Source organism: Notolabrus celidotus, unplaced genomic scaffold, assembly GCF_009762535.1.
Source record: "Notolabrus celidotus isolate fNotCel1 unplaced genomic scaffold, fNotCel1.pri scaffold_295_arrow_ctg1, whole genome shotgun sequence".
In the NCBI taxonomy this organism is placed as follows: Eukaryota; Metazoa; Chordata; class Actinopteri; order Labriformes; family Labridae; genus Notolabrus; species Notolabrus celidotus.
Genome location: NW_023260132.1, coordinates 1,590 through 16,945, shown reverse-complemented (window position 1 = coordinate 16,945; position 15,356 = coordinate 1,590). Strand labels below are relative to the sequence as shown.

At 46.0% G+C, this 15,356-nt stretch overlaps 1 protein-coding gene across 1 annotated transcript in view; it reads left to right on the top strand.

Annotated features, from left to right (window-relative positions):
* Window positions 1-15,356, top strand: part of kank2 (KN motif and ankyrin repeat domains 2) — a 24,623-nt gene extending 9,267 nt beyond the window's left edge. The window contains exons 2-6 of the mRNA XM_034679016.1: window positions 7,102-7,179; window positions 13,057-13,123; window positions 13,325-14,701; window positions 14,946-15,149; window positions 15,244-15,356. Coding sequence (XP_034534907.1) covers window positions 13,087-13,123; window positions 13,325-14,701; window positions 14,946-15,149; window positions 15,244-15,356 — 1,731 coding nt within the window. The 5' untranslated portion in view covers window positions 7,102-7,179; window positions 13,057-13,086. The remainder of the gene's footprint in view (window positions 1-7,101; window positions 7,180-13,056; window positions 13,124-13,324; window positions 14,702-14,945; window positions 15,150-15,243) is intronic.

Here is a 15,356-nt window from a genome sequence, read left to right as displayed (position 1 = left end):
CCTCCTCATGAAGCGTCCTGCGACTTGTTCAGGGGAGAGATGTGAAGTTAAATCTCCTGCTTTATAATTCAGAAAGAGAGCAGCCGGCTGAATGAAGCCATCTGTGCTGCAGAGAGGAGGAGGAGGAGGAGGAGGAGGACAAAGAAGTCCCAGTAGATGGGTCAACTACTGTATCTCCTGATCTTTGGGGGACGTTTAAACTCTTCTGCTTGCTCTCTGTCCAACAACAGTGTTCTCTCTGCAGCGGCTCCTCGTACAGATTCTCTATTGTCGCTCTCATTTTAGTGGAGGAATGCACAAATGATGGTAATCTTCTGGGCGGGGTTGTTGGAGATTATGAGGAGAGGTTCTTTGAAACTTTATATTGTCTTCCTGAGGAGTCCCTGCAGGTCTGTGTGTGTGCTGTTTGGGTCCAGAACTCATTCTGGAGTCTGAGAACCGTCATGGTCTCCTCATCTGAGAAGTTTCCATCTAAAACTCTCAGCAGCATTTCTTCCTCCTCCTCCTCCTCTCTCCCTCACATACTGTACGAACCTCCTCTGCTTTCTCTCTTTCTCACCCCGCTCCTGTTTTTTCTCTCTTTCTTTACGCTCCCCTTCTCCGTGTTACTCTTCCTCCTGGGCCGGGAGGAAGTGACTCGGTTGTTTCTTCATCCTTGGGGAATAGACAGACGGAGCTCCCTTTCCTGTAACCCTTTCTTCATCAGACCCGTGCAACACGTCTCTGTGTGTGTCACGGCACAGATGGCACTGACCGTCTAAACCTCACCCGGCTTACTTGGCACACAGAGAAGAGCGTGTTTTTTTATCACCTGGGCGCCGTCGCTGAGAGGTAATCTGATGGAATAAAAGCAAGATCTTAGAAACAGGTCAGGAAGAAGAAGGAAACTGGAGTGGTAATCCAATCTGAGTCTGTTCTGGATGGAATCTCACATCCATCAGAACTTTTTGAGGAGGATTAGGATGACTTTGATCCAGAACAGCAGGATAATCCTGCTTCAAGAGGTGGATTGAGTCTGGATTACAGGAACAAGATGTTAAAAATCCATGAAATGAATCAAAAAGTATGATATCATTGAGCAGGTTAAGCGTGCACCCCATGTACAGAGCAAGTAGCAACCTACAGTCTTAAAATAAGAAGCTCATGCTGAAGTGTTATAAACTGCAGTTCCTCGAGCGTCCACTAGAGGCTGGCTGCAGAAACACAGGAAACCACATACACACCCATTCAAAGAGGCAGAAATAAACATGTTTACAGCCTGGTTCAAAAAACAGTTTAGGTCTGAGTAGCTCATGTCTCTAACGGACGGATAGATAGACGAACATACTGACAAACCACGCTGAGACACGTTGCTTGTTTACATCCAGGTAGTAGAGCTTTATAGCATTAACTGGAGCTACTACCCCATCTAGTGGCTGGTTGCTGCACGACAGCTTGGGCACACAACATTTCATGAACAAGTCTTTCATCCTTCGGTCTCAAAATATGAAGCCCATGTGGAAGTGTTATAAACTGCAGTTCATGGAGCGTCCACTAGAGGCTGGCTGCAGAAACACAGGAAACCACATACACACCCATTCAAAGAGACCATCTTTACAGCAGAAATAAACATGTTTACAGCCGGGTTCAAAAGACCAGTGGAGTCTGGATAGATCATTTCTCTATCGGCACACTGTGAGGGCGTGAACTTTTATATAACTCGGTATGTTTGAAGATATTAAACTTACGAGTTTTGCCCAAATAAGGGCGTGGCTGACTTGATTGACAGGCGGGAACACTGTAGCTGTTAGCGAGGACGCTAAAGGCCCGCCTCTTTACCTCACACTAGCTCAGATGAAGTTAGGTTAAGTTCAACATTTCCAATATGGCGCCCACCGACTATCGGCTTCAGGAACAGACGGGTGACATCACGGAGACTACGTCCGTTTATTACAGGGGCTCCCAAAGTGGGGGTCAGGACCCGCTGGGGGGTCGCCAGACGCTACCCGTGGGTCACAAGATTTTTCCCCTAACCCCAAGTCATCTAAAATATTGTATGTTGCCATCACTGTAAATATATATATATTTAAAGTAATTCATTTAGAAATAAAACCTTTCAGATATATATATTTTATATTAGTGTTCTGTGTTTCTTTAGATGACTCCTGACGTTAGGGTTAGTTCACAGTGAATGATCTAAAGCAGGGGTGTCCAAAGTATGGCCCGGGGGCCAATTGCGGCCCAAGGTCCATTTATTTGTGGCCCCAAGCTTCCATCTTAAATGTGTTATTTATAGCAAAGAAATTAATCACCTTCTGAATCATCTGTACATTTGCAGTTTCTTTCAAGCGCACAAACAAAACTAAAGTCAATCCAGAAATGTCTCAAAAAGCTTCATATGGACTACTTTTATAAATTCAAAGTTCTGGATATTCTGCAGGAATATAATTATAGTAGGAAACACAAGAACTCTTAAAGTTGACAGGTTTTTTCAAATGAATGTTTTTATCATGATGTGAAAATGTTCTTGATGAACACTAAAAGTTCAGAAGACACAAGACAAGATCAAAATTAGGAAACTGTGCAGAAAAGGCAAAATTTGGTGCAGAAAAAATTAGTTCAGAATGTAGGACAAGAATTATTTAGTTCTTAAAATGTTGTCTGCTGGTCAGAAAAGTCTTAAAAACAACATGAAAAAGAAGTGTGATGAAATCCAGATCCTGATCCTGCCATAGGAAAATAACAAGACAATATTTTTCCCCACATTGCCCGACCCGAATGAAAAACATTCTACAGAAGAAGATAAAGTTTGCTAATGTTTACGTGGCTTGTGGAGAACCGAGGACTTCCTAGTTACTGATTTATTGAGAAAAAAATGTAAAATAATTGTTATTAAATAGAGATTTCATATATCACTTGTATGATTCCTAAGTCACCGAAGTCTCAGTAGGAGCCACTGGCCCTGAAGTATTCTGACAACATCAAATGTGGCCCTCTTTGAAAAAAGTTTGGACACCCCTGATCTAAAGCATCAGCAGCAGCAGGTTCATTCATAACAGGAAACACAGACACATGTCTGTGGATCCTTTCCTGCTCACCAGCTAAATGAAGTATGAAACTACATTTAATCATTTTGAGGAACAGAGGGGGTCACATGTCTTTGGCACCCATATTTTGGGGGTCGTGGGCAGAAATGTATTATGCAGTTGGACTCCAGGCCATCCTCCCCTGCTCTCTACTTCCCACATGTCCTGTCTCTCTTCAGCTCTGTCCTATCATCAATAAAGACAAACCCCCCCCAACATTAACTTAAAAATGAGTTTGTGTGGATTGTGGCGCCCCCTGTGGACAAAGTATGTAGTTCACCGTCCTAGTCACAGCACCAGTAACCCACATTTTGTTACCTTTAAAAGTTTGTACTCTGAGCAGATTGATCTGATCCAGATTGCCTTGAAAAGTGAGTAAAGTGAGTCAGATTATCAGATTATTAATTACTGGAAGTGAACAAGCCGCCTGTTCTGCGATGCTGTCTCCAGTTTCATCAGCACAAATATAGAAATACATTCTTAAAGAATATGTGTGAAAACATGTTGATATGATCAGGCTGTTGTTGAAACCAACGCCCAATATATAATCCTTAAATAGCCTGATCAGGGTGCGTTCATCAGCTCTGTCTGACGTCTTTAACCCAACAAGACGCCGAAGACGGCACCACACACAAAACGCACGCTGGATTCATCTATCAGGAGGATTATAAATCATTGATTTATGATCAGATCATCTGATTAATCATCCAAACTTAGCTCTCCTCTACCTGAATAAATCAGTTTGAAAGCCCCGGCTGTGTTTGTGGGTCCGTGGGAGACTTCAGACCGCACAGAGTCCACATCGGGGCCGCGTGGGAGTCGACGGGAGTTTGAGTCGTCTCCTGTAAAGTTTGGAATTTGTCTTTGAAAGTATTCGCCAACTGCAACAACACGTGGTGAAAACGTGACCCTCCTGACAGACTCCATCCTTCTCTTTAGGAGGGGGGGGGGGGGAGTTTGGCGTTCATATTCAGCTCATACGTTTGTGATATCTTTAAAACTCAGGTCGCAGGAATCAGCTGCTCGTGTATTTCCAGTTTCTGTCAGCGCGTGGGTCAATAACTGCACTTCATCAACTGTTTGTTTGTTTTGAGGCAAACTTCCTCACCACACACTGTTTCTCTCTCTCTCTCCCTCTCTCTCTCTCTCTCTCTGATGCCCCTCCTTGCTTTATATTAGAACCAGCTGTGGAGCCGGAGCCTGAATGAATGGCTCTTTGTGATTTAGCGAGTCTAAAAGGTCTGTTTCTCCCCGCGCCCCTCCACCCTCTGCAGCAACGTCAGGACAAGGATCTGAAACAATGGACCGAACAACAGAAAGTCTTGTTATGAAATGATGCAAAGGTCACCTTTCAGGAGCCGCTCTCACAAAACGTCCAACTCCCTTTCTCTGCAGCTGGACTCTGAGACTCTGCAGACACAGAGAGGGAGCTTATCTGTTGGTTCGCTGTTAGAGTCTGTGTCGTCCATAAAGGGAACATTATAAGCTCATGAGGTCACTCTGGCTGTAACTCTTTGAAGGGGATCTGTGTACGGGTGTTTCAGGACCATAAAGGCCTCCCTTACACCTAAAGACCAGTATCAGAAACACACAAACCCTGACTCTTTGACTTCTGCAGATGTGTGTCTAACATGAGTCTGGTCCTGCTGGAGGTTTCTGCCTGTTAAAGGAAGTTTGTCCTTGCCACTGTAACTTGCTAAATGCTGCAAAGTGCTCTGCTCATGGTGGATTAAGATGAGATCAGATGTGGAATCACAGAATTTACCAGCTAAGACTGTAATGTAGTTGTGTTGACTACTTGATTTGCAAAAAATAACAGCGCAAGCTAGCATAGAGTGCAAGCGCTAGGGGCATGTTATACATTTGTTGGCATTTCTGCCTTTATTTGATAGGACAGCTGAAGAGAGACAGGAAATGTGGGGAGTAGAGAGAGAGGGAAGACATGCAGGAAATGTTTGAGGCATGGAGTCTAGCCCACGACTATATCCTCTGTGCATGGGGCGCACGCTAAAAGGCCAACAGCACCCCATGTTATATCTTTTATGTGATCTAAAAAGTAGGGATGGGCATGTCAAGACAAAATACTATTCGCTAATCATTGTCATATACTCAACGATTAGTGCTAGTAGCGGCGCTGACGGCGTCTGCTCAGTCTCTGGAAATACGTGTGTAGTTGTCTGAGATTCAGAAACCGAGAAAATTACTGCGAGTGTTTTCCTCATGTTCTCATCTTCTTCTGCTCTTTAATACAGTTAGCATTCTTCTTCTTCTGTTTGCTAATGCAGTTAGCAAACAGCTTTAAGATGCTCTGTAGCCACCGTCTGGCGGGAATACTGTATTACAACCAGGCATCGGTAAACATGATGAAAAAGTGCTCAAAAATCATTGCCTATCACTACTAAGGCTCCTGCATCCTATTCACCAGTGTGACCAATACACCAGTATAAAATGCACAGAGATATGTTTTAATGTGTCTCAGTATTTTACCCAGAAGATGGCGCTTAATGAGGCGAGCAGTATTGTGCAAAGCAAGCTGGATTCATAGTGAGGTGGACCAGTTCAGACCCTCTTTAGGTCAGCATAATGCATTTAAAGCAAACAGTGTTACACTCTTAAGGAAATCATCTTAGTGGAGTGCTGGTTTGAGTGGAGAGAGTTTTACATTCAAGTCAACAAGTGAGCACTAGAGGGCGGTGACGCAAACCTTGGAGAGCTACAGGTCCTTCTGTAGCTAGCAACTATCTACGCTACTGCAGGCTGAGCTCAACTACCGCACTGGTAGCTAGCAGGGTGGAGATAACAGATGGTGTTTAAACGAGCAGGGTCATCCCTATGTTCTCACAGGTGGACATTTTCAAAATGAGGTCTTGTGTTCCTGCATTTCTCTTCAATTTAAGCCCCAATCCTCCCACGAGGTTTTTAGGAAGCACTCTAAAGTAAATGAATGAATTGATGAGCAGAAATCATCACAATCACAATCATTACAAGAATAAATCAAATCTGCTGATCCAAAAGGTTTCATCTGTAAGTTAAGATAAGATAGTCCTTTACTCGTCCCACAACGGGGAAATTCAAGCAGAGCTTATAGACGCCAAAATGTGGGCACACAGGCACGCTCCCAAAAGAGCTCCACGTCTGCATGGAAGCTGCACATTGCTGAATGCAGTGGACACAGTTTTACTCCTGGGAGCTCCCCAAAAACACGGGTGCAACTTGTGCTCTGGATTTGAGTGTGGACCAGTAATATGACATAAAACAGGAGGAAAACGTCTTTAAAGGAACAGTTTGTGACCTGTTTTGCAAAGTTTGTCCATGGAAGAACAATTAGTGTGGAGCTTTGTCACCGTGAGAAGAGAAAGCTTGGTGTTGGACTTAAAGAGCAAACAGCAGACAGTGAAAGTGGTTCTTCCTTCAAGCTTTGAGGAAGGCGAGGACTTGTGGAGTTTGTTGTGGTTCAGAGCGTACGCTGCCAGAGAATATTGAATCATGGATTCGCTTGAAGCCGTCCACATGTCCCGTATTTATTGGCACCGGTCTCAGGAGGGTATTTGGTGTCTGCCAGCGCTGACGCCGAGGTGTCAGAGTCAGAACTGAGCTTGGAACATCTCTGATGTGTTTACATGACGGATGTTCCCACATCAACTGGAGGGCGGAGGTTTGTACCAGTGGATTTGGAAGTGTTAGTCACACAGGCAAGAAAACAGAAAGTATTGCCCAATCACATGGCAGGGAGGCTCCGGGCCTTGAATTGATTAGAGAGACTCGAACTGGAGAGAGGAACGGGGTGTTGGAAAGCCGGGAGGAGCGGTGCTGTGTGGATCAGGCTTCATGCAGCATGGAGGTCAAAGAGTGATTGGCATTTCATGGAGGGGTAATGTTCACATCCGGCCTGTGAGTCCAAACCACAGGACTGTTCTGTTTGTCGTCCTGTGAAGGCCTCTAAAGCCTCTCTGCAGAGCTGCACACCTCCAACAGACTCTCCTGATGCTGGAGCTCACATGTCTTTGTGCTCTTCTCCTTCTTCTTGTTTCAACAGGTGCTGACTGTAAGAGTGCAAGAAAAGGAAGCGACAGCAAGGAGCCTGGGGAGGAGAGATCCCGTCCTGGAGCAGCTGGTATGAAGCTGAAAATAAATCCCTCATTTCCTAATTCACAAACCATTCCTGAAGTGGAGGAGAACAGTGACGATGAAGGCTGAGCGAGGCAGTGGAAAAATCCTCCCAGATCTCCTGTGGGTGGCGGGAGGACTGGTATTTCTGACTTAGCAATACTGAGGCTTAATCCTTTGTAATGGCAATAATAATAAGGTGACTCAGTGAGTGGAAGCAATGAGTTTGATAAACTTGGGAGAGCTGACCTCGAAATGAAGCCTGGCATCTTAATTTAGGTCTCAGGGTGGTCTCCATCCTCTGATGCACCAAAGACTTCAGAGTCTGTTTACACGGGGTAAATCAAATCCAGTTTTTAACCCCTGAAACACTCGCGTGTATGAAAGCTGCAGACGTTCTGCAGGGGAGAAGCAGAGAAACACAGATACAGTCAGGACGTCTTACAGGACATACCACAGACATGTAATTTGTGCTGGGTGACCTGCATCTCCCCCCCGGAGGGTCATTTCAGTCTTAATAGCCGGTGATGGAGGGAGGAGACCAGGCGGTGTTAGCTTCCGTTAGTATGGTATGTAACTGAAGGGGGGGAGGGGTGTAATGGGGGCAAGACGTTCATCCTGGATAAAAGTGGAGAGAGAGAGGAGACGTCTTCAGAACGGGGAAGGGTGCAAAGTTCTGGAAGAGCAGGGGGATAAAACAAAATCAACAGAGAGCTAAGAGACTGGTAAATGAAGCAACAATCAATCAATCTTTATTTATAAAGCACCAAATCAACAAACACTATCCTTAGACTCTTTCCAAACAGAGCCGGTCTACACTGTACTCTGTGAAGACCCAACATGAAGACCGGATCAGATCCAGTCCCATCTTCCAGACAGGACTCAGTCTGATCTCATCTTAATCCACCATGAGCAGAGCACTTTGCAGCATTTAGCAAGTTACAGTGGCAAGGACAAACTTCCTTTAACAGGCAGAAACCTCCAGCAGGACCAGACTCATGTTAGACACACATCTGCTGAGACCGTGTTGGAGAGAGGGATAGAGGGAGATGAAGAGAGAGAGAGGGATAGAGGGAGATCAGTGGACCTCAGATGTGACATTGGTTATATGAAAGTCGGTGTCAGCTCAGCTCTCCGCCTCCTTAGTGCTCACGTTGTGCCTGCAGAGGGCCGAGCGTACTCTGTGCCTCTTTCTAAATGTCGTGGTGGAAAGTTTGACCTGATTGCATGTAAAATAACTTACCTTAGTCCCTTTAAAGAACGCCCACACACAGAAGTAAGCATCAGGAAAGATGACTTGGATCATAAATATAAAGTCCAGTCATCATTTTTCTGACATGACATCAAAAACTGGAAATGTAGAAGCTTTGCAGAAGAAGAATTTATGGTCGGTGTGTTTCAACATCCTAGAGTTTGTCAGCATGATGCCTTCAGGTGCTGGCTGCAGTTTCACACAGGTGCAATCCTGAATAAAAGCTCTTAAGTTGGGTCAAAGGTCAAAGTGGTTCATGAGCCTGGTGGGATAGATCAGGGCTTTACCCTCTTCTATCCATGGATGGGTCTCAGCTGTGTTGGAAGGAGGTTTGAGGGAGGCAGAGGACTCTAGAAGTTACAGGACACCATGGACCTGAACTTAGGAATTGGCTCATGTCATCTGCCCCTTTGATAGTAGGTTGTCCTCCAGCACTCTGCCCGGTCAAATGACAACATTGTGACTTCAAAACCAGTTGAACAACCCCAAAATAATCGAGCCCAAATCTCCCTCGAGTCAAGTTTCTGCACGCGCTCAGCTCGCAGCCCTTGTATTTAAAGATACAGATATCTATGCTGCTTTATTCAGTCTTTTAAAATGCTCTGTGACTGAGGCAGGTTGTTTTGGAAAAGCTGACCCCTCTGTGTTAGCTCTCAGTTAAATCCCTCTGAATGATGAGCATCAGAGAAATCCTAAGGTAAACACGGCGAGCTCACAGACCTGTCCCTGACAGAGACCAGCTTCACAGAGACACAGATCTCTAACATGCAGCTTCTTTATTGAGTGTTTTTACTTGTTGTATCTTATGACTGAGCTTCCTTTATTACCCTGATACCTTTCAAACCGGCCTCATGACTCAAATCCACACCATCAGATCGATTCAGATCATGTTCCCCTGATCGTATGTTCTGCCACATCACCCAGCCTGCTTTCTGTTCACATGACGTCTCAAAGGAACTCTGTTTGAGAGCTGAACCAGAGCCAGAGAGGTCAAGTTCTCCAACACACACACACACACACACACAGACACACACTCTGGAGGAGCACGAACACACATCACACATGCCAACACATCTGAAACACCCAGCAGCCCCCGCTGGAGGAGCAGATGTGGAGCGCTGGTGGTGTGGGAGTCCTGGGGGGGTGATGTGAGAGGAATGACACCCGGAGTGTCAGCGAGAGGAGTCACGTTTAGAGCAGAGAGAGGAGTGTGTGTGTGTGTGTGTGTGTGTGTGTGTGTGTGTGTGTGTGTGAGAGTTCAGGTTTTTAAACACACTTTAGAAGTCAAAGAGGAGTCGAGCGGTCAGTGTCAGTAAACGTCTCGTCTGCTGGGCCGGGACGTTTGGTTGCAAAAGTGCAGCTTCTAATTATATCTCATCATCTGTCCTCAGTCAGTGCTGTCCTCCTCCACCCTCCTGTCCACACACACACACACACACACACACACACACACACACACACACACACACACACACACACACTCTCACAGTCAGTTTCTCACACACACAACCACTCCTCTTCTCTCTGTCCTGTGCCACATCAGAGTGTATGAACAACACAGCCTCACATATTTTAAATACTCGTCTGATTCTGTTTTTCAGAGTCATTTTTAGAAGTTGATGAGACTGAAAACTGATATTTGGAATATTTACAGTAAAAATTAAAAACTTTGTGAAAATTAAAAAATGTGGCATATTACAAACTCAAACATAAGACTTTGTTTAAAAGGCCTGAGTTAATGTTTCATCAGGAATAAAACTTTCAACATGACATACAGGCCGATTAAATGACACAGTGTCCACAGAGCTTTCTGTTGTTACACCTCTGAACTCTGAACTCTGAACTCTGAACTGTCTCTGGATATTAAAACAGAAAGTAAAATAAAGACTTACCTTTTTAATCTGGCTTTTAAAACTTGGAGTACATCATTATTTTTATTACTATTATTATCATTGTTTTATTTTTATTTTATTCTGTCTTATCTATTCTTTTTTTCTGGTTTTCACCTGATTTCATTTATTTTATTTTAGTTATTATTATTTTTATTTTTTAAATTATGTTTTTGGGCATTTTTGCCTTTAATGTCAGGACAGCTGGAGAGAGACAGGAAATATGGGAAGTGGAGAGCGAGGAGGAAATACAGGAAATGGTCGACCAGCCGAGAGTCGAACCGACAACCTTTTTTGGCATTTATCTGATTTTATTTTAGTGATTTTTATTAGAATTATTTTGTTTTATTTTTATTTAATTTTCCTGTTTTCTTTATTGGTTTTATTTTATTGTAAGGATTTAATTTTACTTTGATTTTCCTGGCATTTAATGGATTTTGTTTCATATATTTTATTTTATTTTTATTTTATTTTTATTTTTATTTAATTTTAATTTAATTTAATTTAATTTTAATTTTAATTTTTATTTAATTTTTATTTTTCTGGCATTTATCAGATTTAATTATTTTATTTATTTAATTTTCAGGTTTTTATCTGATTTTGTTTTATTTATTTAATTTTTCTGGCATTTATCAGATTCTATTTTATTGATTTATTGTAATGATATTACTATATTTTTAATTTTGACTTCAGATTATTGAGTGAATATCAGCCCAGATAATCAGCCAAAGACAATAACCGATCGACCCTCAACTTTAATATTTATTGCTTTTTTTATTGAATCTCTTTAACTCTCAAAGTTCTGCTTTGTTTGTTTGTTTACTGTATTTTTATTCTCTTTATGTCTCTGATGCACTCCAAATATTTAAAGCTCCTGTGAGGAACTTTTGGTGTCTCTGCTGAATCATCACCATAGAAAATATCAAACAAAGGCTGTTTGGAAATGTTCTGGTCATCACTTCTTCTGACAGCAAGGCGTCAGAGCTGATTTCAGTCTGTTTCATCGTCTGTGAACTTTGCAGTGACCCCTGACCTTTGGCACATTATCAGCCTCACACTTTGACTTCATGCAGGAGACAAACTGAGAATCCAGGGATCACTAAAAGCACTTTGAGTTGTCTTGAAAGACTGAGTGGAAAAATCTGTGATCATGAGGCGAAGTAAAGGAAATAAGTTATCAAGCGTGCACGCCCCCTTTTTTTAAGACTGAGTGAAGACATCCTGCAACACGTCAGAGATCTCTGGTGTTTATATGCACCTGATTCAAAGTCTGCCCCGGGTTTGATCAGAGGTGGAGGTCAAACTGGATAAACTTGGCACACAGTCGGTTATCCAGAATCTTTCCTGCTAGTTCCCCTCTGAAAATATTCACAAGAAGTTCAGGAAATTCAGCGTGGGCAAGTGGAAGGAGGGAGTTTACATCACGGGACGGGTCCTGAAAGAGTTGCATGAATTAGGATGAATAGAAAACATGCAGGGTAGAAGAAGAGAGCTTTAAGAAGGCTTTGTGTGTGCGTGCTTTAGATCCAGCGGTGCAATCAGTTCTTATCACGTTGGTGTGAGAGGAGTGCTTCTAATTCGGTGTCACAGTGACTCTGTATGTGCATGCGTCCAGTGTTTCCATGAGTGTGTGCAGTAATCTCTCTGTGAGAGAGTGGTGAAGGGGCACAGATCAGGGGAATCGCACCGAGACATTAGACCGACTGCAGGACTTCACCAAATACCAAATCAAGTCAGTCAGTGTTTCCAAGTGCCCTACTTTTTACAAAGGAGGGAGCGCCAAGCCCGAGCCGGGTCACGAGATAGAGAGCGAGGGAGGGAGAGAGAGGAAGAGTGCAAATTAAAGAAGAGGGAACTGACTTCACAGTTTCAGCTCTTTAGACCAACTAATACTGAGAAAGGTTTAAACATTACATCCCTGTTCCCACAAAGGGATGACCCTGAGAGTTAATCTTTGCCAAGCAGACAAACTCAGAGGCTCTGGTGTGTCTGAGTGGCAACGTGTGGGTGGAAAGAAGAACAGTCTACTGTAAACACAGAGTCAGGACGCTGCAACAAAAACCCATCAAAGTGCTGAGAAATCCAGAGAGAGAGAGAGAGAGAGAGAGAGAGAGAGAGAGAGAGAGAGAGAGAGAGACAGAGAGAGAGAGAGAGAGAGAGAGAGAGAGAGAGAGAGAGAGAGAGAGAGTGAGAGTGGGGCGAGAGAGAGAGTTAGAGAGATAGCGAGATAGAGAGATAGAGAGAGAGAGAGAGAGGGAGAGAGAGAGAGAGAGAGAGAGGGAGAGAGACCTCCTGATCATCAGCTGACGTCAAGAGAGAGGGAGAGAGACGGAGGGGGAAGATGTGGATGCCGTGAAAGAGAGAGCGTGTGTAAACCCTGAATTCAGAGGCAAAGTTAGCGTGCTCAGATGATTCCTAATAAGGCTGCAACTGGCAGTCTCAAACCTCTCTGTCCTGGAATCAGCTGCCAGGAAACTTTCCCCCTGTAACTCCTCCGAACGCTCAGAACAGAAACAAACACACAATCCTCCCTGACCCACAATGCTCCCAAAAACCAGAGGATAAAATTAGAAACAAAGGAGAGGCCGGAGAGAGAGAGAGAGAGAGAGAGAGAGAGAGAGAGAGAGAGAGAGAGAGAGAGAGAGAGAGAGAGAGAGAGAGAGAGAGAGAGAGAGAGAGACTGATTCTGACCTTTTCAAAGTTCTAAGAGTGAACATGTCTTTATTTGTCTGTCCTCCTACAGGTGAGAGTTGGAGGGTGACACGGACTCAACATGGCTCAGGTGCTGCACATGGACCCGGGCTTCCCAGGTGCTTCTTCTTCTTCTTCTTTGACTGAATATTGTGCAGATTCATGAAGTCATTGTGAGAGGATTGTATTTAGATGAGGTTAGAGTCCTAATTGGAGTAAATACTCCAAGTTAAAACAGAGTTAATGCTCTTTTCTAAAGTCTGAGCCGGAGATTAGACGCAGATTTCCGTTTGTTTAAAGTTGATTTCCTTCCCCCTCAGGGAAGCTCAACCCTCCCGCCCCCCCCTCCCTGCACGCCAAGGAACAGGAGGCCAACTACTCAGTGGAGACCCCCTACGGCTACCGTCTGGACCTGGACTTCCTCAAATATGTTAACGACATAGAGAAGGGGAACACCATCAAGAAGGTGCCCATCCAACGCCGCCCCCGCTATGGCTCCCTGCCCCGCGGGTACGGCTACACCGGCTCCTGGTGGACCTCCACCGAGTCTCTGTGCTCCAACACCAGCATGGACAGCCGGCACTCCTCCTTCTCGTACTGCGCCCCGGGTTACCACACGTCGCAGAGGCCCAGCTTCAGCACGGCCCGGGTGGAGAAGACGCTGCTGGATGCGCGCAGGAAGCTGGAGGAGGAGAAGGAGGGGCGGAGGTTCTCCAACCTGGGGAGCATGCACAGCAGCGTGGCCGGCTCCAACACCTCCATCAGCAGCGCCCACAGCTTCAACCGAGCCCACGGTGGAGGCGGGTCCTACACTCCCATGAGTTCTGGTCTGTCCACTCCGGTGACGCCCACGCCGGCCCACCTGCAGCACGTCAGGGAGCAGATGGCGGCGGCCCTCAGGAAGATCAGGGACTTAGAGGAGCAGGTGAAGACCATCCCGGTGCTGCAGGTGAAGATCTCTGTGCTGCAGGAGGAGAAGCGGCAGCTCAGCGTCCAGATCAAGAGCCAGAAGTTCCTGGGCCACACTCTGGGATTCAGCCGAGGTCGTCCAAGAGGAGAGCTCTACATCGACATCCCTGAAGAGGAGGTGAGCACAGCAGCAAAGAGCAGCACCAAACCAGCAGAGCCGCTGTCCCCGTCCACACCCGAGGGCGCCAAGCAGGACTCCGGCTGCGAGATCGAGGACACGGTGATCGTAGCCGGAGCCAGACCGGGGTCGAAGCGGGAGGTGCGCACTATCGGAGTCGGACCAGAGGACTCGAAGGGAACTCGTCATGTGGGAGTTGGGGTCAGGGAGGAGGACCTGGGTCTGCTTCCAGAGACGGAGGCTCTCAGGAATCAAGTGGGTCAGCTGGAGGGTGACTTAAAGAGGACGATGCAGGACCTGCAGGCGGCGCAGCAGCAGGCGGAGGCGGTGCAGAGGGCGCCGCAGGCCGAGCACCCCGTCATGGCGACCAGCCTGGGCTGGCAGGAGCCGCAGGGCTGCAGCCTGCACACGCTGGTCAGCTTCACTCAGCTGCCCCGGCAGAGGGAGCAGAGGACTGTGGGGATCCAGGTGTACACCCTGGAGCAGCCGACCGTGGTGGAGGTGGGAACTCTGCTCCGAGCGGAGACCTGCACGCTCCCCGCTCCTCCACCAGCCGGAGGAGTCCTGGAGCAGCAACACAGAGAGCCGGCTGAAGGTCTGAGTTCACCTGGTACGTCGTAAACACCTGCAGTTCATCCAAGACACCATCACAGTTTACACAACATGACTCTGCTGCTGAGAGCAGCTCTCAGACACACTTCAGAGCCTCAGTAATATCACATAGGGATTATAAGCTTCAGATCACTCTGCAGGTTCAGGCGTCACATAAACTGAGAACTGATAAACATCAAACATCTCTGTCCTCCTTCAGGGAGAGCGTTTCAGTCTCTGTATGTCTCCTCTCTGTCTCACAGAAGCTCCAGTGCCGCTCGCCATCAGCTCCAAGGAGGTGCGGGACGTCCTGAAGAGCGAGCTGTCCACTTCGGTACCTGTAGCGTCTCCGGTCGTCGCTGTGGGCGCGCCCGCTGATCAGATCAGTGTGCTGGACTCAAAAGAAACAGAGACTCACCTGCTCACATCCACAGAGGCTGCAGAGTCACAGAACAGCACTCAGACAGGTAACCAGACTGTTCAGAACACCCCTGACCTTCACTCTGAAGCATTGTCATTGTGTGTGATGATGATGATGATGATGATGGTTTTGTGTTGCAGCCTCGTCTCCTCCCTCCTCTCTGAGGTCCATCATGAAGCGCAGAGAACAAGGGGAACCAGGATCTCCCTCCATGAAGAAAAACCTGCAGTTTATTGGAGTCAATGGAGGGTGA